Genomic DNA, 26,602 nt, shown 5'->3' on the forward strand with positions numbered 1-26,602 from the left:
AAAGTCCGGAGGGCTGAGATTCAACAGAGCTGCCTTCTTAATAAACCACTATTGTATTGGTCTGCAGGTGGCCTCTTAAGCATTTCTGAGAAAATTTTCACAGGTTTTTCCACTGTGAAACCTAAAAACCACAAAAAAGAAGTGGCAGTTTCCTCATCACTATTAGGCAAAGCTCATTGCCAGATCTCAGCATATGTTTCTTGTAGAAGAAGGAAGACTGACCTTAGTATTAATGGGGCATCTTCTGTATTTGTCAGCTATGGTCCTAGTGCTGTTTGGTGAGTTTCATGTAGTGTGGTTTCTTTGTATAGAATTCTAGGTTCAGGTTTGCTATTTCTTGCCAGTGTAAGTATATTCCAGTTTTAGCCAAGTACCGTATTTTTCAGAGTATAAGACACAGCTCAGTTTTTGGGGAAGAAAATGGGGGGTGCGATCTGCCCACCAGGTACTCATCTGGATAGCGTCCTTAGTCTGGTCAGCTTCAGCACACTAGTTTGCTGGTTTTTATCCCCTGCTTGGGTATAAAAAACAGCTTCTAAAGCACAACTGATCTTTGGAGAGGGAAGCAATGAGAAAAGCAGGCAAACCACGGAGATCGCTCCTAACGCCTCTTTAGGGCTGGAAAAAAACTTCACAGCTGAAAGTCGGAGGGAGCAGGCAAAGCTCACTTGCTAGCGCCTAGTTAGGGCTGCAAAAAAGCTACAAAAAAGCTACATTCAGAGTATAAGACACAGCCAAATTTTCAGCTTCTTTTAGGAAGGAAAAATATGTGTCTTATACTCTGAAAAATATGGTAGATATCTTTGGATGCTCACCTATAAGCTACCAAACCTAAAGTGTCTGGTTTTCAGGGAATATCAGATATGTTCACAAAAGTTCCATTTAATGATCCTAAGAATTGATAATGTACTTACTTATAGGGGTCTTTTTCTATTTAGGACCAGTTATACAGCATTTGAAGAGCTATTTTTAATTATTTCACAATTTTAGAAAAGCTGCATGCACCACTATTCCTTATCTCTATATCCTATTTGTAGTGCCTTATGTGTGTATGCTATCAGGGTGAGTCCATGCTGTAAAGATTTAATGAATTTTATTCTTTGCTGATTATTGCTCTTATGTCATCTTCTCTTAAATTAATACTAACCAAACAAGGTTTTAAAGATGCTGATCCTCATGATCAGATTAAGGGCATATTACATGAAGGTGGGATCAAACTGTTTTTTTTATTAAAAATAGGAAGGATGTTATTTCATTTTAGGACTTATACTACATTTTTTCATGTTTTCCACATCGATATAAGCAGAAAACACACGTATACTTAGTGGCGCGATCAGAATGAATTCTTGAAACACAACAAACAGGGCCGACAGATGCTCATATCATTTATAATCTTTCACAGAAGATATGTCTTTTTCCAGTAGTTAAATTAAATTATATTAAATTGCAATTAATTAAAAAGGTAAAATAAATCAAAGATATATAATGTGATAATAATATAAGTTATTATATAATATAATTTCACTTCCAGGAATTTATACAAGTTATTTGGATGATTTAATGATGCTTAATAAGACAACAAAACAAACATAACAATAATCCTAAATATAAAACCAAAAATGTTAAATAAGACAGAAGTAAGTCAAAGAAATAATACACATTTTAAAAAGCTTCACTTAAAATACATGAAATGTCAACTACTAAAAAAACCCAGTCAGTTCTAAACCTAGATCTAAGAATAAAGCCTATCTACCAAACTAAAAGAAAGTAGCTTCAGCTGCTTTTAGTCACTATGAGCCTTATTATATGCCACCACACTAATTGGATATTGGTGTCAATTATCAATGATGGGAATTGTGTTTATTATTGGGAGATAAGTCCTGTAATATTATTCAAAAGCAGAGTAACCAGGGCTCTTTTGAGTTCCCTGTAAAATTGATAATAGAAGGGGGCTAAGTAAAGAGTTGTCCTAACTCTCAGGACTACTATGGTATCTTCTTGTATCTACATACCTTCTTGCTGCCAAAGGGATCACTATCCATAGGTTAAAACAACTGCTGTTCTCAAGCCAAGATATCTGACTATACAAGATGTTCAGCTGGTTCCATAACATATCTCAAAATGCCAATTGTGATAGCCATGATTCAATATTGAACAAATCAGTGATCAAACATAGGTGATTGAGCTCATCTATGTTATAGGAGTGAAGCCCTTGATCTTGAAACAGTTGAGCTCTGGTTTAAACAATACAACAGGAAAAAGAATTCCATCTTTTCACCCGATTAACGGCCAGAAATAATTAGCATATTTTTTACAGTTAATTTTACACACATACACACACACAAGAGCTTGCAATTTTTTTGTAATTAATAAGTTTCAGGTTCTGGAAGACTTTCTCTTAGTTTATGAAAATGATCCAATTGTTCCTTCTTATTTTTTTATTTTCTTGGAAATAAAACCAATCTTGATCAATATTAATGAGAATGTCACATTTCTAATTCAGCATTATATATAACTCTCCTAAATGATACACATTTTTTACAAAATTAATTAATGTGGAGAAGTACTTGGCTGGATTATAGAAAGATAACTATGCATGTTGCCTTTCATAATAATTAAACGTTTCTAGAATATTAGGTTTTATTAAATTATTATAAAGATTAATTTTTAAATCATTTCAATATATCTTACTACTGGTTATAAATATAATAACATCATATTTCAAAAGCTAAAATGTTGCCTGACTATGCACAGGAAGAAGCAGGCTGAATGTATGGAACAAAATTAAAACTCAATGTAAGTTTATCAAAATAATAGGATTTATTTAATAAAGCTAAAGCAGAATTCGTAGTGTTTGTGAATTCTAATGCAAGTTTTTTGAATGTCACAAATTACCACAGTCTAATGATAGTTGTTGGAAAGTTTAAACTGTCTTGCTCTTATCCACCACTTCATGCGTCTGGAGTCTGGACAATGTCTTTTTTTAATATTTTAATGTAATAAATTGGACTGATTCTACTATCTTTTAATAATTTGTTCATAGACCCCTGTGTGGGAGGCCGAATGGTGTCTATTCAAAAAGGACCTCTTTATCGAGTAATAGGGACACACATCACTATTTCGTGTAATGTCAGTGGCTACCAAAAATCAGTGGAACAGAATTTTGAGTGGATCGCTTATCAGTCCTCAGCTCCACAGACGCAGATGAATATCATCAGCACTAAGGACAGAAGATTCTCTTATGATTACTACTCCACGCGTATTGAAAGTAGGGAAATCTACATTGAAAAGACTAAGGAAGATTCTGTCCTCCTGCACATCACGGATCTCAAGGATACAGATGATGGTGTATATGAATGCCACACACCCAACACAGAAGATGTTTATCTTGGGACTTACAGTGCTAAAACAAATATCTCAGGTATGATAAAGTATGGGGTGCATATTCACTTCTAAGCCTGTACCAATTTTCATGTCGGATGTTTGATTTACTCTACTAGATTTTTACTAATCCACATGGAGAATGAAATGTACAAAACTACTCATGAGACACTACATGTGTCTGCTTATCTAAGTTCAGCTTAGTGACATTAAGTTGTTCATACTACATAACAATACATAATTGTAAATTTTCAGAATGAACTAGATAATTAATTCCACTTCGGTGTTGTTGTGACCAAGGCCCGAGTAGTGATTACTAAACACAATTCAGTCCTCAAACAAACTTATTTTATTAAAACAGCTGAGAATTAATTCATTCTCAGCTTTGTCCAAAACAAAATTCTTAATAACCAGTCCCTTGGCCTTATCATCAACCTTTGATGTCTTTGGCAACCTGCTAAAGGCTTTTCTTGGCAAAACTCCCACAAAGTTCAAGAGACGCTGACAAGAGGCATGGAAATCAATGTTGCTTTCCTAGGAAGAACCCAACGGCTCGTTACTACTCTTTTAAGCCTTATGGGAGTGGCCAATCACCTTCTGGCCTTACTCCCGAGTTGTCCTTTTTTCTTCAGCTGCTCTTGCCTTCTGGAAGCTCTTTGCATGCGTGCACTAGGAACAGACTCCTTCTGTTCCTCTGCCTATCTGCTGTCCACTTCTGGAGGCTCCGGAGTCCGCAGCTTCTCTTGCAGATGATCCAAACATAAATAGCATTTGAAAATTGCAGCACACATAAGCAATGTATTGTATTATATACTTCAGTGATTGTACATATAGTCCTCACTGAACAACCATTTGTACAGTGACCAGTCCTAGTTACAGCAGTGCTGACAAATGGTTCTTACATTCTGTTTCTGAAATCATGGCCTTTGCAATATTCCTGTGGTCAAATGATCAGAAAGAGCCAGTTTGGTCTAAGTAGTTAAGGTAACAGACTAGAAAGCAGGAGACTGTGACTTCAAGTCCTTCCTTAGCCATGAAAGCCAGCTGAGTGACTTTGGGCCAGCCCAACCCACCTTCTCAGGGTTGTTGTTGTGAGGAAAATGGTAGAAAGGTATGTTGGATATGTTCGCTGCCTTCAGTTATTTGTAAAAATAATAAAAGAGGGTTACAAATAACATAAATAATTCAGTCTTGGCATTTAGTCTGCCTTTATGACTTCAGGGCTCTTCAATTCTGTCACCTGCCTATGTGATTCCATTTGTATCCTTTTGGCCATCCTGCACAGTGGAACTCTTGGCAGTAGCAGCATTGGTGACACTGGAGCTAAAGTAAAGGATTGGGTCCTTCAGCCATCTCAGCTAGCTGCCACCACTCCTAGCCCCTACTTCAGCCCCAGTACCACAGCTGAAAGCTGAGGTTTGTGGTGGCACTTCTCAGTGATGGTGGCTATGCCAGCAGTGTTAGGGCTAAAGCGAAGTCTGGGGACTATGGCAGGCAGCTAAAACTGCTGAAGGCCCTGGGCCTCTACTTCAGCCTCAGTGCCATTGCTGTTGAAGAATGCTGCTGGGCAGGGAGCCAAAAGGACAGAGATGGGAGTGAGATAGCAGGGTGGAATAGTTCAAGAGTAGGCAATCCCTTACTTTAATGAGGCTCAGGCCTGGGATGTCCAAGCAGGAATGTATTGGATAGGAATTGGTTTTCACCTAATTATCAGTGGCATTCAGTTAACAATGCCAATGAGGACTACTGGGATTTCTGTTGCTAAGTCACATGAGTTTATGTTTAGAGATGGAAATTCTGGTCTATTATTGGAAGTCTGAAAGAAAAATATAGGGATATGTTTTTACCTTTAGTGCACTTGAATTAGAATTAGTGGTGGAATTAATAAAAGAGTTGAAAGGGATTTGAAAAATTTTAAACAGAACAGAAACTAAGGATACTACAAAAAGGAAAGAGGTAAAAAAATATAATTTAGAGAAACCTTCCACGGGAAAAGTAGCAGCCATTTTCTGAGCTCGAAAAGCATCATTTAATCAATACTAGCAAATGGCAGAATTTGAAATGTAAATTTGCACCCTACAATTAGGCAATAAGAAGTTGCATGGAATGGTCACTAGAGTTTTGGTCTCCATTCACTCTTGTTTTACTACTTAGAAACAAACTTCCAATCATATGCCGCATAAACTACATTTTGCTTCTTTCTCCTTTTCTCATTAAACAAATTATACCCTTAACTGTTGGTTGTTTCCCATGCGTCCTTTCAGAAAACTTGAGGGCCAGAAGCACCATGTACAGTATTAGCATGCTGGCATTTTACCATCATTCATCCTAGTCTTAATTGTTTGAATCCAAGTTCACAATCCCTTCAAGATCAGTATATTGTTCTCATAGTCTTTGACTAGTACACCACAGTCCCCTCTACAAAAATTTCTGTCTGAAGAATTTAAAACTGCAATTGGTCTTTTCTTTCCGTTCAGTAATTCCAAACAACCTCTCTGTAACCATGAAGTCACAGATTCTCATGCAAAATGAAGGCGATTCTTTGGATCTCATTTGTCAAGTATCGACGGCAACAGCACAACATACCCACATTTCTGTTGCTTGGTATGTAATACCAGAAGGAAAGGACAGAAAGGCCCAGAACATTCTTTCCCTGTCCAAAGATTACATTCTGCTTCCAGGCCCTTCCTACACTGAGCGGTTCAACACAGGAGACATCAGGCTAGTGAAAATTGGGGATACGGAATATAAATTTTCCATCATCAAACTTAAACATTCAGATCAAGGGAAATTGTATTGTGAAGCAGTGGAGTGGATTCAAGACCCTGATGGAACTTGGAAAGATATTGTCCAGAAACAGACAGATACAGCACCACTGACCATTAAACCTCTTGGTAAGCTTTTCTTAAACTCATGTATGTTGCATTTTATAAACAACATATAATAGCTAGTAAAGAATCTGTGGGAAACTGTTTATGTCTCCCACAAACGTTGTTAGTTTATTTTATGGTTCCGAGTTTTCCATAACCAGATTTAAAAAGTTTTGGTATAAATTAACATTCTAAGATCTCTCTACATCAGGGGTGTCAAACTCAGTTTCATTAAGGGCTGCATCAGGGTTGGTTTGACCTCAGGGGGTGGGGTGGGCATGGCCAAGGTGTGTGTGGTCAGCTTGACATCACTCTTGTCGGGGTGCCTGTGATGGCCCAAGTGCCCTGCTAGTGAAAACGGGCTCCTGAGCTCCATTTTAGGCTGTGACAGCCTCCTGCAACTTTCTGCCAGCAAAAATGGAGTCTGGGAGGACCGCAGGCGGCCCTTCTGAGCTCTGTTTTCATGGGCGGAGGCAACCCAGGGTGGTCCTTCACTGTTTCCAGAGAGGCTCCATGGGCCAGATCTAAGCATTCCGTGGCCTTGAGTTTGATACCCCCGCTCTACATGTTCAGCTACTCAGTGGGATTTGGTTTGATTTTTATTAAAAGAAAACATATTTGAAAAATTCTATTGCTCTGTGGTCTGGTCCTATCAAATTCAAAAAAAATGAGAAGAAGAAAAGTAAACCTTACAAGTTTGTTGTTTTTCTCAGATATGGATATTTTAAAAATTCAGTTTAGGAAAACCAGGGAAATGGGTATGTCTGAAGCATATCCATATAGTTCAAGCAGTGATTGAAATACTGGAGAAATAATGCATATTTCATTGTTAACTATTATTTCATTGTTCAGTTTGCTAGAGCTGATATATTCCATGCCCTGTTCACATGATCCTGAGCCAAAGAGAAGCTGAAGCAATAGAAGGAAAAGCGAAAGGAAAGGGGAAGAAAATATCTTTCCTCCTTTTGCTTTTAGCCAGTTTTGCTGTGATACTAAGGGAAAATGATATCGAATTTCAGCCTATGTTAGTTATGAAATCCATAACCATACAATGGCTTCTACATATTTGCATCAAATTTGATGACTTCTACATCAAATTTTACACCAAGGTAAAAGGGAGACCTAGCCAAAACCAGTGCCTTTTTTATAATTTAATTCGGTAGTAGTGGAATGTGAATTCTCCTGATTGATTTCTGCCATAAAATTATGACATCCATGTAGCACAATATCAGTTTTGTGCATTCAGATATTTAGTGCATTTTACAAATTTCTAGATAAGAGTTATTAGATTTCCAAATATTTCTTTTCCATTTTCTTTTTTAGTCACACTCAGTTCATGCAATTATGGACTTTGAACTTTGTTATAAAGACTGCTACTGAAAGTAAAGAGACTCAGGCTCTTTACTCTTAGATTCAGGCTCAATTGGAGTTTAGACCATATACCTGGCAAAAGAAATTTTAATGCATTTGTGAATTGAAACAGCACAGTTTAAAGTTTCACTTCACTTATAAAAAGGTTCAACAAGTATTTCTCAGTGAACAACATTTTAGCAGGATTTCTATTCTGTATTATTCAATATGTTGATAATTTGGAGCAGGTAAACAATTAGTTCAAGGCAGTCATTAGCTGTAGCATTTAGAATTATAGATGCCTTTCCTCCCAATAAACTGGAGAGTTGATGGGAAAGTGCATTTGGAAATATACCTTTGAGGAGAATATATTCTTCTTTTTACTTGATACTTTTACTGTGTGAAAACAAAGGAACTGTTTTATTCAATTTTTGCAATGCATTTCTATTTGTTGCATAAATCCAAACACACACACACAAACGCACACACGCACATCTCTCTTGTGTTGTTTTTATAAATAACACAAGGTGGTAATCCTATCCAATATATATTTCTCCCCCTATTTAACCCACAACAACAACACTGTGAGCTGGGCTGGGCTGAGAGAGAATGAGAGTGAATGGCCTGAGTTCCACTCAGGTGGAACTTGAACTCATGGCTTCTTGCTTTCTAGTTTGGTACCTTCACCATTAAACAAAACTGGCTCTCTCTATATACAACTTCACCAGCTCTCCAGTTATGCTAGAATTCATTCCTATGAGTTTTGGCAGGCATGATCAATGGTGAGGAATTTGAGAGCTACAGCCCCACCAAACCTGTGAATCCCAAGTTCCTTACCTTTGCACTAGAATAATTATTTTAACGGCATTTTTGGGTGGGTGGGTAGGGGAAGAGGATAGGTGGAATGGGAATCATGCCTTTAGTGATAGTGAGCAAACCCTCATCTTGATCATTTTTTCCACAAGCATTTTAGACTTTTTCATTTTCCTTAGCCCATCCATACTGATAAGGTTTGTAATTGCTTTGTCATTAGATAAATACATGAGACAAAATAGAATATAGTTATTCCCCAAGATACAAATCATGCTTCATGGTACTTAAAACCATCTACATTATCTTGGCATACACATTGAGAAAACCAGCAAATACTTCTCCCCATGCCTGCCAGAGAGAGAGAGAGAGAAAATAATAATACAACAAAAACCAAACACCTTAGGTTCAATTTAATAGCATTCCAGCATGCTGCAGAATTACCTGTGACTGAGACAAGTTCTTTGTTGTCCAGTCCAGTCACCTGATCTTGTATGTTCATTCATACATTGTCCAGTCACTTGATCTTATATGTTCACTATGTGTATTTATTTCTATTTCTACAGATAAAAAATTGAGTATGAATAACCCTGCTGTCAAAAATTCAACTCTAAATGGAAAAGAAACGCATCTCTATTGCTCAGTGGAAAGCCAGAATATCCATGGTTCTGTATGGCTTGGCTCAGTCATGATGGGGTGGTGGTTAGTACTAATCATTACTGGGCCTTGTCTGTCTGAATGACAGTGAAGCAAGACCTAGTGTGAGAAATCTTCTAGTGCAGCAGCAAAACAATGACAAGCATATCTTTATGATAAGTCAGGTGGAACTGATAGACAAAGGTACATGGAGCTGTAAGATTTCCGAACTAGAAGACACACTCTAGGTTCATTTATCATTATACATGAACAATTAATCTGGCATCAGTACAAATATGAAGTCTCAAGGTCAACTAGGCTAGATTTTTTTTCTATACATAAATCAAAATTGTGCTGACTGATAAAATGCCGTTTTTGCTCAGAACTGATAGATTGTATCTTTTCTGTTATGTAGGGCAAATGTATTTGTTTAGAATTTTCCAGATCTACTCACATTCTGCAGGTGAAGTCGTTCTCAGATATTTTGGGGTATTTGGGAAATTGTGAGGTTTGTGTGGCATATATAAATATAAAATGAATAAATGAATAAATGAAAAGAACTGAGGAAATTTATTTTAAAATAGAAGGGAAAAATAAAGCAGATGACAGAAAACAAAAAAATAGCAGGTGTCCTAAGATAAGGGGATTGGTTATGGGCTTTATAATAAGGAGGAAAAAACCCCCTGACTTCTGATTATCACAATTTAAACGAGAGGGGTCAAACTTGATTTCATTAAGGGCTGCATCAAGGTTGTGGTTGACGTATGGGGGGGGCGTGAATGGAGTGAGTGTGGCCAGATCAACATCACTCATGTCCGGGGTGCCTGTGGTGGCCCAGATGGGGCTAGGGGGGATCTCAATGGATCCAGGATTGATGTAGAACTTCCTTCCTTCCTTCCTTCCTTCCTTCCTTCCTTCCTTCCTTCCTTCCTTCCTTCCTTCCTTCCTTCCTTCCTGTCAGGAACTTTCTCCTTAGTTCTAGGTTGGTTCTCTCCTTGATTAGTGTCCATCCATTACTTCTTGTACTGCCTTCAGGTGCTTTGTAGAGTAGGATGACTCCCACTTCTTTGGGCAGCCCCTCAAATATTAGAATACTACTCTCATGTTACCCCTGGTGCTTCTTTTCACTGAACTAGACAAACTCAATTCCAGCAACCGTTCTATATATGTTTTATGCTTCAGACATTTTTTTTTTTACTTTTTAAGCATTTTTTTACCACCGGTTCAGGTGAATAGATAGTAAAAAATGCTTTTAAAAAAGTAAAAAGAAAGGCTTGGATGATTGTGCAGCACAGCTTTGATCGTTCGAGTTTTTTAAGTCATCAGATGTGTGGGCTCTGAACATATCCCAAACTAACAGTGATCTTCTAGTCCAGTCCCCACTCCTCAAGCAAGAGATCCTATACTGTTTCAGACAAAGGATTGTCCAGTCTGTTCTTTAAAAACCCTCCAGGAATGAAGTGTCCAATAAGGTTCAAATTGCAAGTAGTCCTCAATTTAAGACTGCAATTGAGCCCAAAACGTTGTTTTGTTATTTTTCCCTAACCGTGTATGTATCCCCCTGCCCCCCATTTTACGTCAGGCTGCCATCAAAGCGAAGCACGGCTGAATATTATTATTATTATTATTATCATTATCATTATCATTATCATTATCATTATCATTATCATTATTATTATTATTATTATTATTATTATTATTATTATTATCATCATTATCATTATTATCATTATCATCATCATCATCATCATCATTATTATTATTATTATTATCATTATCATTATTATCATTATCATCATCATTATTATTATTATTATCATTATCATTATCATCATCATCATCATCATCATCATCATCATCATCATCATCATCATCATCATTATTATTATTATTATTATTATTATTATTATTATTATTATTATTATTATACCGCCCTTCTCCCGAAGGACTCAGTGCGGTGAAGTAAGATTCAACAGCGGCAGGGAGGAGCTGGCTCTGTGTTTGTGTGTGTGTAGTATGCGCGCGTTGGCCGCCCTGTTTCCTGGTGCTCTGCTCCCTGACCCCAGTGGCAGTCCTTACTCTCTCTTTCCCTCTTTCTTTCCTTCTCGTTCCCCAGTTCAGAGCTCGGACTGCTCTTATTTTCACTCCCTTTTCTTTTCCTTCCTTACACCAGCCGCCCACCTATGCCAAGGTCTCCTGGCTTTTTCGCTCTCTGTAAGCAGCGGCTTCGGCAGCGCCGCCCCCGCCTCAATTGGTTTGGAGAAGGAAAGCTAATTTGCTGATCTGCGCGAGGTCGGTTTCTTTTGCCTCCTTCTTCTTCCTCACTCGGGAGTGAAACGCAATATAGTTAGCCTGAAAAAACTGAACCGTGTGACTGGCGGGAGAGAAGGACGGCGCCGGGAGGCGGGGAGAAATCGTTGTTCTTGCTGTATTTCTCCGCTTTCCAAGAGGCTTTTCTTTTCACCTCTTTCTCCCCACCTCCCCAATTTCCATAGGGGAAAACCTGGGGAAAACTTGGCAAAAATAAAATAAAATAAAAAGTACTGAGTGCAAATGTTTTTTTATACTGTAGTTGGAGTTTTCCACGCTTTTCACATTCCGAGGCGAGAGGAGGATGAGTAAGAGGAGGGCGAGGGTGACAAACGCCCCCTCCGCCCCCTCCGAGGGCGAGAGGAGGACGAGTGAGAGGGGGGCGAAAATGTCGAACGCCCCCTCCGCCCCCCGCCCCCTCCGCCGACCACCGCCGCCGCCATCAAAAAGCGGCGGAAGAAAACGCCGGGGGCCAGCCGCCGCCCCAAAACGAGCCGGCCGGGCTGGCAAAGCATGCCGGCAGCATTTGGGGTCGGCCCGCCGGCACTTCACCGCGGCCTCTCCCCACCCCCACTGCCGCTTCGCACTCAATTTCGGCTGGAGAGGAGGCGGGGTGACAACGCCTCCGCCTCCGAGGGCAAGAGGAGGACGAGTGAGAGGCGAAAATGTCAACGCCCCTCCGCCCCTCCGCCCCTCCGCCGACCACCGCCGCCATCAAAAAGCGGCGGAAGAAAACGCCGGAGGCCAGCCGCCGCCCCAAAACGAGCCGGCCGAGCTGGCAAAGCATGCCGGCAGCATTTGGGCTCGTCCTGCCGGCCCAGCTGCAAGGGTAGACTCGAGTATAAGCCGAGGGGGCGCTTTTCAGCACAAAAAACGTGCTGAAAAACTCGGCTTATAGTCGAGTATATACGGTATTCCCCAAGATACAAATCATGCTTCATGGTACTTAAAACCATCTACATTATCTTGGCATACCACATTGAGAAAACCAGCAAATACTTCTCCCCATGCCTGCCAGAGAGAGAGAGAGAGAAAATAATAATACAACAAAAACAAAACACCGTAGGTTCAATTTAATAGCATTCCAGCATGCTGCGGAATTACCTGTGACTGAGACAAGTTCTTTGTTGTCCAGTCACCTGATCTTGTATGTTCATTCATACATTGTCCAGTCACTTGATCTTATATGTTCACTATGTGTATTTATTTTTATTTCTACAGATAAAAAATTGAGTATGAATAACCCTGCTGTCAAAAATTCAACTCTGAATGGAAAAGAAACGCATCTCTATTGCTCAGTGGAAAGCCAGAATATCCATGGTTCTGTATGGCTTGGCTCAGTCATGATGGGGTGGTGGTTAGTACTAATCATTACTGGGCCTTGTCTGTCTGAATGACAGTGAAGCAAGACCTAGTGTGAGAAATCTTCTAGTGCAGCAGCAAAACAATGACAAGCATATCTTTATGATAAGTCAGATGGAACTGATAGACAAAGGTACATGGAGCTGTAAGATTTCCGAACTAGAAGACACACACTAGGTTCATTTATCATTATACATGAACAATTAATCTGGCATCAGTACAAATATGAAGTCTCAAGGTCAACTAGGCTAGATTTTTTTTCTATACATAAATCAAAATTGTGCTGACTGATAAAATGCCGTTTTTGCTCAGAACTGATAGATTGTATCTTTTCTGTTATGTAGGGCGAATGTATTTGTTTAGAATTTTCCAGATCTACTCACATTCTGCAGGTGAAGTCGTTCTCAGATATTTTGGGGTATTTGGGAAATTGTGAGGTTTGTGTGGCATATAAAAATATAAAATGAATAAATGAATAAATGAAAAGAACTGAGGAAATTTATTTTAAAATAGAAGGGAAAAATAAAGCAGATGACAGAAAACAAAAAAATAGCAGGTGTCCTAAGATAAGGGGATTGGTTATGGGCTTTATAATAAGGAGGAAAAAAACCCCTGACTTCTGATTATCACAATTTAAACGAGAGGGGTCAAACTTGATTTCATTAAGGGCTGCATCAAGGTTGTGGTTGACGTATGGGGGGGGGCGTGAATGGAGTGAGTGTGGCCAGATCAACATCACTCATGTCCGGGGTGCCAGATGGGGCTAGGGGGGATCTCAATGGATCCAGGATTGATGTAGAACTTCCTTCCTTCCTTCCTTCCTTCCTTCCTTCCTTCCTTCCTTCCTTCCTTCCTTCCTTCCTTCCTTCCTTCCTTCCTTCCTTCCTGTCAGAAACTTTCTCCTTAGTTCTAGGTTGGTTCTCTCCTTGATTAGTGTCCATCCATTACTTCTTGTACTGCCTTCAGGTGCTTTGTAGAGTAGGATGACTCCCACTTCTTTGGGCAGCCCCTCAAATATTAGAATACTACTCTCATGTTACCCCTGGTGCTTCTTTTCACTGAACTAGACAAACTCAATTCCAGCAACCGTTCTATATATGTTTTATGCTTCAGACATTTTTTTTTTAACTTTTTAAGCATTTTTTTACCACCGGTTCAGGTGAATAGATAGTAAAAAATGCTTTTAAAAAAGTAAAAAGAAAGGCTTGGATGATTGTGCAGCACAGCTTTGATCGTTCGAGCCTTTTTTTTAAAGCATTTTTTTACTACCTATTTGCCCAAACCAGTAGTAAAAAAAATGCTTTAAAAAGGTTAAAAAAAGGTTCCCAAGATCACAGCTGTGCCGCATGATTGTTGGAACCTTTTTTTAACTTTTTAAGCATTTTTTTACCACCGGTTCAGGTGAATAGATAGTAAAAAATGCTTTTAAAAAAGTAAAAAGAAAGGCTTGGATGATTGTGCAGCACAGCTTTGATCGTTCGAGCCTTTTTTTTTAAAGCATTTTTTTACTACCTATTTGCCCAAACCAGTAGTAAAAAAAATGCTTTAAAAAGGTTAAAAAAAGGTTCCCAAGATCACAGCTGTGATGCATGATTGTTAGAACCTTTTTTTTTTTAACTTTTTTAAAGCATTTGTTTTACAACCGGTTTGGGCGAATAGGTAGTAAAGAAATGCTTTACAAAAGTTTTTTAAAAAGTTCCCCCCCTCACTGTTCTACTTACCTTCCCAAGCCTCCTTTTGGCGCATAGTGCACATGCGCACTCAGCGCGTGCTTTGCGTGCAACGTGCATACTCAGCCAACAAACCGGTAACAAACCGGTTCAGATTTCACCACTGCACTTAAGCATAGTGTTGAGAAGTATGCTAAGTGAACACAAACCCATAGCTTGTCACACACACCTTTAAACAAAGACTGAACAAGGGCAAACATAATATTAAGTGACTATAGGGAGAAGAAAAGGCAAAAAAAAAAAAAGATCAAATAATCTGTTTAATGAGGTAAAAAAGGGCAATGGTCAACCCAATCCAGTGTTAATATTTGTGTTCAATGCATGTGAAATTGAAACCCATAAAAATATTCTCACAATACGAGCACTGTGCAGCATAGTGTTGCCCTTGTACCTTTTTATGATAGACAGTTGTGTACCTGAGATAGTTCAATGCACTTATTCTTGTAACCGAAAACTTTGTGAAAATAGTCAAAAAAAAATCTAGAAATTTCATATTTATGCAATCTTGTAACTTTAAATACCATGCCACTTAGGCATGACAATGACCTAAGTTTACAAAACAACAACAACAAAACAACAACAACCAGGACATGAATTCTACTACACAATACTGAAAATGGGAAGAATGCAATAATATCTTCTTCAGAATATTAAGATTAGAAATGATCAAGGGAGATATTACCTTGTATCAATTGCATTTTGAGATTGCATGGAAACATATTGCAGGGAAATTTTAACAAAAACCCACCACTGCTAAATATACCTCTGTACACTCCACTTTGAAACTGGCCCTGTGGGTGCAGAAACAAAACCATTGCTATGCTCAAGTATTGAAATGAGTCATCCCATGACTTTGGTCTTACTGAGGGTAGATAGTGGGTTTTGCAGAACTGTACGTTGGCAGACTGTACATGCAATATGAAACAGCTGCTCGGTTCTTTGGATATTTCGGTTTCCGAGGCAGCAGGCCTGTACAAAACAAAGGGGAAATTTGGCAACGGTATACAGTTAATTAACTAGTGGGGTTTCATTTTTCTAGTGTTGTCATTTCTTTACATCAGATGACTAAAAAAACGTAGAAGAGGCAATTGCAGTAGGGGTGGGGGGTGGGGGAGGGCTTCTAAACAACAAAAGTTTTGTTTGGGTAATGCTCTTCCAGGTTCTGTGAATTAAATCAGGTACTGGTATCACCTCCAGTGAAACTAGAGCTAGGATCTTTGCTTACATGTTGCTTCTACAAGAAGTAAGCCATAGTTTAGTTTAATCATAGTCAGATCACACATCATGCTAAATCATGAAAGTTTACAGTATCTGATAACTGGATTCACAAATCAAACTAACTCAACAGTCTAGCCTGTTATTACTTTGTATGGTGTGTGAATCTGGATGAGCCTTCAGTAGGGTCTGGCTTCCTTTAACTATAGCTTAGCCTACACACAAAATTAGGTAAAGGTAAAGGTTCCCCTTGTACATATGTGCTAATTGTTCCCGACTCTAGGGGGTGGTGCTCATCTCTGTTACAAAGCCGAAGAGCCAGCACTGTCTGAAGACATCTCCATGGTCATGTGGCCGGCATGACTAAATGCCAAAGACGCACGGAAAGCTGTTACCTTCCCACCAAAGGTGTTCCCTTTTTTTCTATTTGCATTTTTTACATGCTTTTGAACTGCTAGGTTGGCAGAAGCTGGGACAAGTAATTGGAGCTTACCCCGTTACATGGCACTAGGGATTCAAACCACGGAACTGCCCACCTTTCGATCAACAAGCTCAGCATCTTAGCCACTGAGCCACCATGTCCTTCCACACAGAATTAAACCTGCCTTAAAAATGACCTTCCCTTTTGATAGTCGTCTGGCTTAAGAACCGGCTTCTAAAGATGGTTGCCTAGCCTTTCCAAGTTGCTTCTATGAGCTCTAATACTTGATAGAGTCCAACAAGTACCTGTGACCAACTGATCGAATAGATCCCACTCAGGAGTCATATAAATTAGGTCATACTAAGAAACGAAGGTCATACATTGTAGGTCACGACTGTTTGTGTTGTAACAGCTAGTGTAACATAATCTTGCAAGTCTGAATGTGTTTCTTCCCTCCTTCATGTTATATGAATTAGAAAGGAGCCTGTCTGAGGCATTTACTCAGGGAAATTCCCTATGCTCTCTCCACTGTCTCCCTGTTGTGTATAGTGACCAGACGTCCTGCTTTTGGCGGGACAGTCCTGTTTTTTAATAATTTGTCCCGCGTCCTGTGGCAATTCCAAAAAGTCCCGATTTTTTTTTGTTTCACTCCCATTCTGAAAATGGGAGGCGGCAACACAAGAGGAGGAGGTGAAGAAGGGGGAGTGGCGGAGAAGGAGGCGCGAGAGGGAGGAGAGACACCGCTTGACTTCACCCGAGAGGAAGAGAAGAGTGGAGAGGAGAGCCGAGGAGAGCCAAGCCTGCCTGGAAGAGCCGAGAGGAGAGCCGAGCCTGCCTGGAAGAGCAGAGAAGCAGCAGCCGCTCCTCCTCCTTCAGGCAGGTGGCAAGACTCAGCGTGGATGCGCAGCCCCCCCCCTCCCCCGGTCAGTGGTGTCCCATTTTGCCATCGCTGAAATCTGGTCACTTTACTGTTGTGGGTTATTCCAGTAGCATCAGAAAATTTCAAAACCACGTTGAAAGCTACGATACAGGACTGGTAGTAATATGCATAATTCCAGATCACGCTGCCAGTGCCTCAAGATTAAAAATGTAAGATACCTCCCACTATGAATTGGGCCAAAGATAACTTTGGCAAAGCCTTGTCCAAAGCCAGCAGATTCAAATCCCCTGGAGAATTCCACTTGCAGCCTATCTATAGTTTCAAGAGCTCTGGCAGAAAGGTTGCTTTGCAGCAAATGGAAAGAAGAGTGCAAAGCAGAGGTGAAATGCTCCTGGTTCAGACTGGATCGCCCGATCCAGAGAACCGATAGCAAAAATCCCTGTCCCCCCTGCCCATGCCCAACTGAGCTGCATGGTCATCAGAGGTTTGTTTTTTTTACTTTTAAAAGCATTTTTTCTTCAGCCAAAAAAATGCTTTTAAAAGTTAAAAAAAAAGCTCTGATGATCACGTAGCTCAGCCGGGATCATCAGAGGAGCCTTTTAAAAGCATTTTAATAAAAAAAATGCTTTTAAAAGACTCCTCTAACAATCCCAGCAGAGTTGCCTGATTGTCAGAGGCTTTTTTTTTTCTTTTAAAGGGAAAAAATGTTTTTAAAAGAAAAGAAAAGCATTTTAAAATGCTTTTAAAAATAAAAATAAAAAGTTGGCCATGCCCACCCAGTCACATTACACCACCAACCCCCCCAGCCATGCCCACAGAACCGGTAGTAATAAATTTTACATTTCTCCCCTGGTGCAAAGCCTTCCCTCATCCATACAGCCCAAATTTAGGAAATGGGACACACAATAGGCTACCTTGAAAGGGTTTCTCAGATACTAATTGTCACACATCCACACTGAATCTAAGTTAGTAACTGATACCCCATGTGAATGAAACCTAGTTGGGCTCATTTCCTAGAAGGTAATGCAAACAGTCTGAAATATCTTCACAATTAAGTCTTGGGTATTGTAAGCTTTATTACAGAGAGATTAAATAGCAGCAGTCAGAAATAAGGAGAATTAGTTATTAGGTTTTGAAGCACAGTTCTGGGAACTGGAAGCTGAAGAAGCTTTTTGGATGAGAAGCAAAACATCTTCCAAAAAAACCCAGAAAGTTCAGTTGCCTCTTGAAAAAGCACCTTTGGGACAACCATGACCTGGATGACTGAGAATCTCCATAGACATTGGCACTAAATATTTATCTCAAAAATAAATACCCACCCATCCATCCCAAAGTCAGCGGTCCAGAAAAGCCCCAGCTCCAAGTAAAAATTCTGAAGCAAGCATTTTTCACCCAGTTTATCACATTTCCTTCTGTTTATCACTATCATAATGGTCTTGTCTGTCCTCCTTCCCAGTTTCTCCCAACCCTATCTGCTCCTCACCTAAAGTAAGTGCCCCCCAAAATTACCTTGATTTCCAGCCTTACCATCAGGGGCCTTAAGTGCTTCTGTCTGGTACTCAACATTGCTTAGGTTACCTGTATAATGTGGCTCCCTATTATTCCAATAACATATCAACCAGACTGATCCACTTTACCACCACATCACACACAAACACCCATACTGTTGCTTGGGATGAGGTCAGAAACCACCTACATGGCAGAAATAACCTATCTGCATTCCTGCAACCTCTGTTTCTTACGCAAGGAAAAACCATGGCAATACCCACAACTACTTAGCAACAACTCTCACCACAAACTCTTCAGCTCAAGGTTTGAAATCCAAACACCCCATAATTACTAGTTTTGCAGTTGGTGAGGAAGGAAAAAAACCTCAGTGTTTTGTTGTTAGAACAGTCTGGTAAACTAATCACTATATCAGCCCAACAAAATGGATCAAACTGGCAGATTAGATAAAATTGACAAAATAATCCCTGCTTCAGATAGTAAATATAAAAACCACCACTCCCACTGCCATCTCATGCTAAATCTCAGCTATCAAAGACCACCAGAAAATCAGGTCACTCCTCATCCACCAAACCGTTAATTACTCTGCTGCTATCTGGGGAAGAAACACCAAATCCATTGTTACTGCAGCCTTCTAACAAAACAAACTCCAAGAGCTGAGTAATGAAGCCTAGACATCGCTAAACAGCTGGTAAGAACTGTAGCTGCAAACACATCTTCCCCAATTATTCCTGTATCATTCCTGCCTCCATCAGCTTCTTCAAATCCCAGACCTGACCAGTTCCTGAACTCCAAGCCACCTGACAGTTCTCTTATCTTCCAGATCCCAGATGTGCCACCATAACTCCCAGCTCCCAAAACACTTGACTAATTTCCAATTAAGCATCCCACCAACCAATCTTGGCATTCTAAATCTGCTAGCTTCAGCACCATTTTAAAAAAGGACTGGTTAATCCACAAGAATCAATGCATTTTAATTATTGAATTCAAAACATAAGATGGTTAGCCAAAAGGAAATATCCTACAATGTAAATTTACATCTAATTTTATATGTGCCTAGAGTTAGATAAAATTTATTCCTGTTGCATGGATTGCTTAAGTTATTTTAGTTCTACTCACTGCTTAGAAAGCAAGTTTGTGATTTTTTTTTCTCAGAAAGCTATTCTGCAAAGGCCTCATTTGTAATCACACCCAGCTTGAGATTTTTAAAAGACTGAGTGGAAGAAAAATATGAATGTTTTTCTATGAAGTTTTCCACAAAGTATATTACATTATTTATTTTTCTTTTACTTCCCTCAATACTGTCAAGATTAAGTTACGCACTCATTGTCAGGTAGACCTCAAAATAAATCATTTTACAAATGATTCACAAGCAATTTAATATAAGCAAGAGCTGTAAACATTCTTTAGATTACAATATCTCATCCAAATATTCATAACCAGCAAAACAAAAAGCAAAACATGTAAAACATTCAAAAATTAGTGGAAACACCCTTCTTACATTAATATAGAGGAGATAGGATACTTTGCCACTTGGAATGGGACGACTCACTGCCACCAGCTCACCACAGGATAACTCCACACTACCAACTCATCACATGGACAACTCACCATGAGCGGCCAGAAGAGAGCCAGGTAGTGAGCGAGTGGGTAGGCAGAGTGCAGAGCACATCAGGGTGGGTGGCAGGGAGGTAGTGACAAACTAGAGCTTCCCATTTACACCCCCCTTCCTGCTGCTACCACTGCCTCCCAGGCCTTTTCCACTCAGAGCCTACCCATGTAGTTTTCCCTCTGGCTACCCAAAGTGAGTTGTCCCTGAGGAAAGTTGGCCATGTGCAGTTTTCCTGAGGCAAGTTGGCAGCAGTGAGTTGACGGTGGCGAGCTGGTGATGGCGGGTTGGCCATGGCAAGTTTGTTGTGGTGAGTTATCCTAGACCCTTTGCTACTAGAACCAAGATTGAGAACTCTTTGTAAGGCCAGTGTAGACTGTAAAACTCTCCCAGCTTGTGCTCATTGTAAGGTGCTAAAGTTCATCACCTAGATGAGCTGGCAATGTTGAACTTCAAATTTAGTGACACATTTCAGGGGAACAGATGGGCAGTGCTTTTTATTCTGCAGCAGAGACGGCTAAATAGACTTGAATCTTCAAGTAACAGGTATCTTGAAACTTGGTAAATTTAATACAAAAAACCAGCTTCTGCTTCGCTGAAACAATGCTCCTGTTACATTAGAAAATGTACCAAATAGCAGATGAGGCAATTTTGAATAAAAAAGGAAATAAGGACTGCCAAGAATGTATATATATTATTTGGTTGATTGATCAGATCAAGGCTATAATTTTAATCATATACATTACAAGCCCCTATTTGTGTACACAGGATGGAACTTTGAAGGAACTTTGAAGGAACTTTTATGCATATGTTATGATACAGACCAGTTGCTTTAACATCTGTAGTCATGAAAACCTTTGAAAGGCTAGTGCTTTCCTACTTGAAAACCATTACGGATCCACTGTTAGACCCCTTGCAATTTGCATACCGAGCAAATGGATCAGCAGATGATGCTGTTAATATGGCTCTGCACTACATCTTACAACATCTTGAGTCTCCAAAGACCTATGCAAGGGTCCTCTTTGTAGACTTTAGTTCAGCATTCAATACCATCATTCCAGACACTCTTCTAACTAAGCTGAACCAACTACAGGTACCGGAACAGACTTGTAAGTGGATCACAAGCTTCCTAACAAACAGGAAGCAGCAGGTGAAGCTAAGCAAGATCACATCAAATACCTGTACAATTAGCACAGCCCCCCCCCAAGGCTGTGTGCTCTCCCTACTTCTCTTTTCTCTGTATACCAATGACTGCATCTCCAACGATCCATCTGTTAAGCTACTGAAGTTCGCAGATGACACAACAATGATTGGTCTCATTCGAGATGATGACGAATCCACATATAGACCAGAGGTCGAACGACTAGACTTGTAGTGCGACCAAAAAAATCTGGAACTGAACACACTCAAAACCGTAGAAATGGTGGTAGACTTTAAGAGAAACCCTTCCATACTTCCACCTCTCACAATACTAGACAACACAGTATCAACAGTAGAAACCTTTAAATTTCTAGGTTCTATCATATCACAAGATCTAAATGGACAGCTAACATCAAAAACATCATCAAAAAAGGACAACAAAGAATGTTCTTTCTGCGCCAACTCAGTAAGCTCAAACTGCCTAAGGTGCTGCTGATTCAGTTCTACAGAGGAATTATTGAGTCTGTCATCTGCACTTCTATAACTGTCTGGTTTGGTTCTGCAACCCAACAAGATAGACACAGACTTCAGAGGATAATTAGAACTGCAGAAAAAATAATTGCTACCAACCTGCAATCTATTGAGGACCTGTATACTGCACGAATCAAGAAGAGGGCCGTGAAAATATTTACAGATCTCTCACATCCTGGACATAAACTCCTACCTCAAAACGACGCTATAGAGCACTGCACACCAGAACAACTAAACACAAGAACAGCTTTTTCCCGAAGGCCATCACTCTGCTAAACAAATAATTCCCTCAACACTGTCAGACTATTTACTGAATCTGCACTACTATTAATCGTTTCATAGTTCCCATCACCAATCTCTTTCCACTTATGACTGTATGACTATAACTTGTTGCTGGCAATCCTTATGATTTATATTGATATATTGATCATCAATTGTGTTGTAAATGTTGTACCTTGATGAACGTATCTTTTCTTTTATGTACACTGAGAGCATATGCACCAAGACAAATTCCTTGTGTGTCCAATCACACTTGGCCAATAAAAAAAATGCTATATATTGACCATCATTTGTGTTGTAATGTTGTACCTTGATGAACATATCTTTTCTTTTATGTACACTGAGAGCATATGCACCAAGACAAATTCCTTGTGTGTCCAATCACACTTGGCCATTAAAAAATTCTATTCTATTCTATTCTATTCTATTCTATTCTATTCTATTCTATTCTATTCTATTCTATTCTATTCTATTCTATTCTATTCTATTCTATACGTTCACTTGCACACAACACTTTGGCCACATCTTCTTTCCAGTCTGGAGCAAGCTATGCAACTGAATATCAACAACATACTAACCCTTCATCAACAAATAACCTTTTCTAAGGGCTTTAGATATATATTAAATATGAAAAGAAAGAGATTCAACTATTGCATGAATCAAAAATTGAGGGCTTATATGATGTCAGCCTTATGAGACAGACCAGACAGGAAACACAACCAGATGAGCTACATTTACGTTATTGTAAAGTTACATTTACAGAATCTTGCAAGTCTGAAAGTAAAACTTTTTCTTTCCTTTCCAGTTTAAGAAATTAAAGAGTGTATTTTCTAAGTCCCTTGCCCTGTCGACATTCCTCTTGTGGGCTCAGTTGCCTTTTATCTGACTGTTCCTTTGGTTGCATCTCTTTGGCCTGTCCCCCAAGGTCATTTCCACATACTATTACATATGATCTAGGTCCTCTTACACATCAGAAAATTGAAACAGACTGGAAGTGGACAGTCAGAAGACTATTCCATTTGCTATTCAAGGCATGAAAAGAAAAAGGAACAATTGCTTTAAAAGTCAGGAAGCATATATTTGGATATAAGGCAGTCAAATGCTAATCATATCAATTATCAATTGATCAATTAATCAACCAATTATCAATAACAATTTAGAGGAAACTCCTTAATATGAAAGTTATCCAAATTTATACTACAACAGGGGTGTCAAACTCATGTCATCGTGACGTATCTCGACTTTCCCCCACTTTGTTAAACCAGGCTTGGGCATGGCCAGCACGTGTCGCATCCAGTCCATGGACCGCAAGTTTGATAACCCTGTGCTACAACCATTAATAAAGAAAAAAACAAGTTGACAAATTTTATGGTCAAAGTCAATCTGAAATTGACAGAATATAGAAATAAGATATGTTGTATATGATTGGAGACTGGAATGCCACCATTGGAAACAAGAGGGAAAAAATATAATTGGACTATGTAATGTAGGAAAGCAAACTGAAGCAAGAGAATAACTTACTAGTTTCTGTCAGCCCTCCCAGGTAAACCAGACAGGAAACATGACAAGATGAACTAATACTACTTTCTTGTAATGTTACATTAACAGAATCTAGCAAGTCTGAAAGTATAAACTTTCTACCTGCCACTTTTAACTGCTTGATCTATTACAGTGGATCCTTCCTAATTTTTTTTCTCACACCTTTAAGTCACTGGGGGTTCCTGCCTCTTTTGTCTGATTGTTTCCTAGGCAGCATCTCTTTTGTACTTCCTCAAGGTCATCCGCACAACCCATTATAGTTTCTGACAGGAAAGTGACAGGAATTATTGGAATATCTACAATAATATAACAAGGGACAGAAGAAGACTTTGTAAAGGTTCTAAATAAACAAAACAAAATTTGAATAGAGTGGCCTATACTTTTTTGTTTTTTTTTTTGTTTTTTGTTTTTATTTTTATACCGCCCTTCTCCCGAAGGACTCAGGGCGGTATACAGGCAAAAAATAAAACAGATAATACAATATACAATTTAAAAAGCAGATTAAAAAACTTATTTTAAAATTAGCCTGATAGGCTAAAATATACGAGACTAAAAAACCCCATTTAAAATTAATTAATAAAAATTTAAAATTTAAAATTAATAAAATTCAATTCAAGCCAGCCCTGTGTGAATGAAAAGATGTGTCTTCAGTTTGTGACGGAAAGTCCGAAGGTCAGGTATTTGGCGTAAACCCAGGGGAAGCTCGTTCCAGAGTGTGGGAGCCCCCACAGAGAAGGCCCTTCCCCTGAGGGCCGCCAGCCGACATTGTTTGGCAGACGGCACCCTGAGAAGTCCCTCTCTGTGAGAGCGTACGGGTCGGTGGGAGGCATGTGGTAACAGCAGGCGGTCCCGTAAGTACCCAGGCCCTAAGCCATGGAGCGCTTTAAAGGTCATAACCAACACTTTAAAGTGCACTCGAAAGGCCACAGGCAGCCAGTGCAGTCTGCGCAGGAGTGGTGTTACGTGGGAACTACGCGTAGCTCCCTCTATCACCCGCGCAGCTGCATTCTGGACTAGCTGAAGCCTCCGAGTGCACTTCAAGGGGAGCCCCATGTAGAGAGCATTACAATAATCCAAGCGAGAGGTAACGAGCGCATGAGTGACTGTGCACAAGGCATCTCGATCAAGAAAGGGGCGCAACTGCCGAACCAGGCGAACCTGGTGGAAGGCCCTCCTGGAGACGGCCGTCAAATGATCTTCAAACGACAGCCGATCATCCAGGAGGACGCCTAAGTTGCGCACCCTATCCTTTGGGGCCAGTAACTCGCCTCCAACAGTCAGCCGCAGCTGCAGCTGACTGAATTGGGATGCCGGCATCCACAGCCACTCCGTCTTGGAGGGATTAAGCTTGAGCCTGTTTCTCCCCATCCAGACCCGTACGGCTTCCAAACACCGGGACAGCACTTCAACAACTTCATTGGGGTGGCCCGGGGTGGAAAAGTACAGCTGAGTGTCATCAGCGTACTGCTGGTATCTCACCCCGAAGCCACTGATGATCTCACCCAATGCTTCATGTAGATGTTGAACAGCAGGGGTGAGAGAATCGACCCCTGCGGTACCCCACAAGTGAGGCACCTCGCGGTCGACCTCTGCCGCCCTGTCAACACCGTCTGCGACCGGTCGGAGAGATAGGAGGAGAACCACCGGTACACGGTGCCTCCCACTCCCAATCCCCCCAACCGGCGCAGCAAGATACCATGGTCGATGGTATCAAAAGCCGCTGAGAGGTCTAATAGGACCAGGGCAGAGGAGTACCCCCTGTCCCTGGCCCTCCAGAGATCATTCACCAATGCGACCAAAGCTGTCTCCGTGCTGTATCCGGGTCGGAAGCCGGACTGGAACGGGTCTAGATAGACATCTTCATCCAGGTATTGGGGTAGCTGTCGCGCCACAGCACTCTCTACAACCTTCGCCACAAAGCGAAGGTTGGAGACTGGACGATAATTACCCAAAATAGCTGGGTCCAGGGAGGGCTTCTTGAGGAGGGGTCTCACCTCCGCCTCTTTCAAGGCGGCAGAGAAAACCCCTTCCAACAGAGAAGCGTTGATAATCCTCTGGAGCCAGCCTCGTGTCACCTCCTGAGTGGCCAGTACCATCCAGGAAGGGCACGGGTCCAGTAAACATGTCGTGGCGTGAAGCCTCCCCAACAACCTGTCCACGTCCTCGGGAGCCACAGGGTCAAACTCATCCCAAACAGACTCGACAAGACGTGCCTCCTCTCCCTCGCTTGGATCATCCCAATTTCGGTCCAGACCGTCCTGGAGCTGAGCGATTTTATCGTATAGATAACCACTAAACTCCTCGGCTCGTCCCTGCAAAGGGTCATCCCGCACCTCCTGGTGAAGGAGGGAGCGGGTCACCCGAAACAGGGCGGCCGGGCGGTTATCTGCCGACGCAATGAGGGTGGAGGCGAGAGCGCCGCCTCCTCATTGCCACTAGGTAGGTCCTAGAATAGGACCTAACTAGTGTCCGATCAGCTTTGGAACGACTGGACCTCCAGGTGCTCTCTAGGCGTCTTCTCCGGCGTTTCATCTCCCTCAGCCCCTCGGAGAACCAAGGGGCCGGACGAGATCTGCGCCGGGTCAGAGGCCGCAAAGGCGCGACACGGTCCAAGGCCCCAGCTGCAGCCTGTTCCCAGGCCACGACTAGTTCCTCAGTCGTGCCGTGGGCCAGATCCTCAGGGAATGGCCCAAGCTCCGTCAGGAACCTCTCGGGGTCCATCAGGCGCCTGGGACGGAACCAACGTATAGGTTCCGTCTCCCTGCGATGGTGAGTGGCGGTACGGAAGTCTAGTCGAAGGAGAAAATGATCGGACCATGACATTGGTTCTGTTACTAAACTGTTACTTTAATAAATAGGTTATATTTATATCTCAAAATACATAATCTAACTCTCTTCCTATGTACAATGTATACAGGTAGTCGACTTACAAGCACAATTGAGCTCAGAATTTATGTTGCTAAGTGAGAAATTAATTAATTGAGTTCTGTCCCATTTTATGAGCCACATTTGTTCAGTGAATCACTGCAATTG

General features: G+C 40.7%; 1 protein-coding gene across 2 annotated transcripts; it reads left to right on the plus strand.

Annotated features, from left to right (window-relative positions):
• The first annotated feature begins 211 nt into the window (after window positions 1–211).
• CD101 (CD101 molecule) lies at window positions 212–13,157 on the plus strand. Of its 2 annotated transcripts, none has more exons than XM_058185857.1 (4): window positions 212–278; window positions 3,044–3,421; window positions 5,859–6,275; window positions 12,579–13,157. In XM_058185857.1, the coding sequence occupies exons 1-4, from the start codon at window positions 233–235 to the stop codon at window positions 12,752–12,754; spliced, it is 1,017 nt and encodes a 338-aa protein (XP_058041840.1). In that variant the 5' UTR covers window positions 212–232; the 3' UTR covers window positions 12,755–13,157. The 2 variants fall into 2 exon arrangements, with proteins under 2 accessions (XP_058041840.1, XP_058041839.1); XM_058185856.1 differs by lacking the exon at window positions 12,579–13,157 and adding an exon at window positions 8,978–9,491.
• Window positions 13,158–26,602: the final 13,445 nt, after the last annotated feature.

The sequence above is a fragment of the Ahaetulla prasina genome, chromosome 5 (genome assembly GCF_028640845.1).
Source record: "Ahaetulla prasina isolate Xishuangbanna chromosome 5, ASM2864084v1, whole genome shotgun sequence".
In the NCBI taxonomy this organism is placed as follows: domain Eukaryota; kingdom Metazoa; phylum Chordata; class Lepidosauria; order Squamata; family Colubridae; genus Ahaetulla; species Ahaetulla prasina.

What these genes read in the sequence shown, in the direction of transcription:
- CD101 (XM_058185857.1), top strand. Translation starts at nt 233, where the DNA reads ATGGGGCATCTTCTGTATTTGTCAGCTATGGTCCTAGTGCTGTTTG. An exon ending in TGCTAAAACAAATATCTCAG is followed by an intron (nt 3,422 to 5,858) that starts GTATGATAAAGT and finishes CTTTCCGTTCAG; the next exon opens with TAATTCCAAACAACCTCTCT. An exon ending in ACTGACCATTAAACCTCTTG is followed by an intron (nt 6,276 to 12,578) that starts GTAAGCTTTTCT and finishes TTATTTCTACAG; the next exon opens with ATAAAAAATTGAGTATGAAT.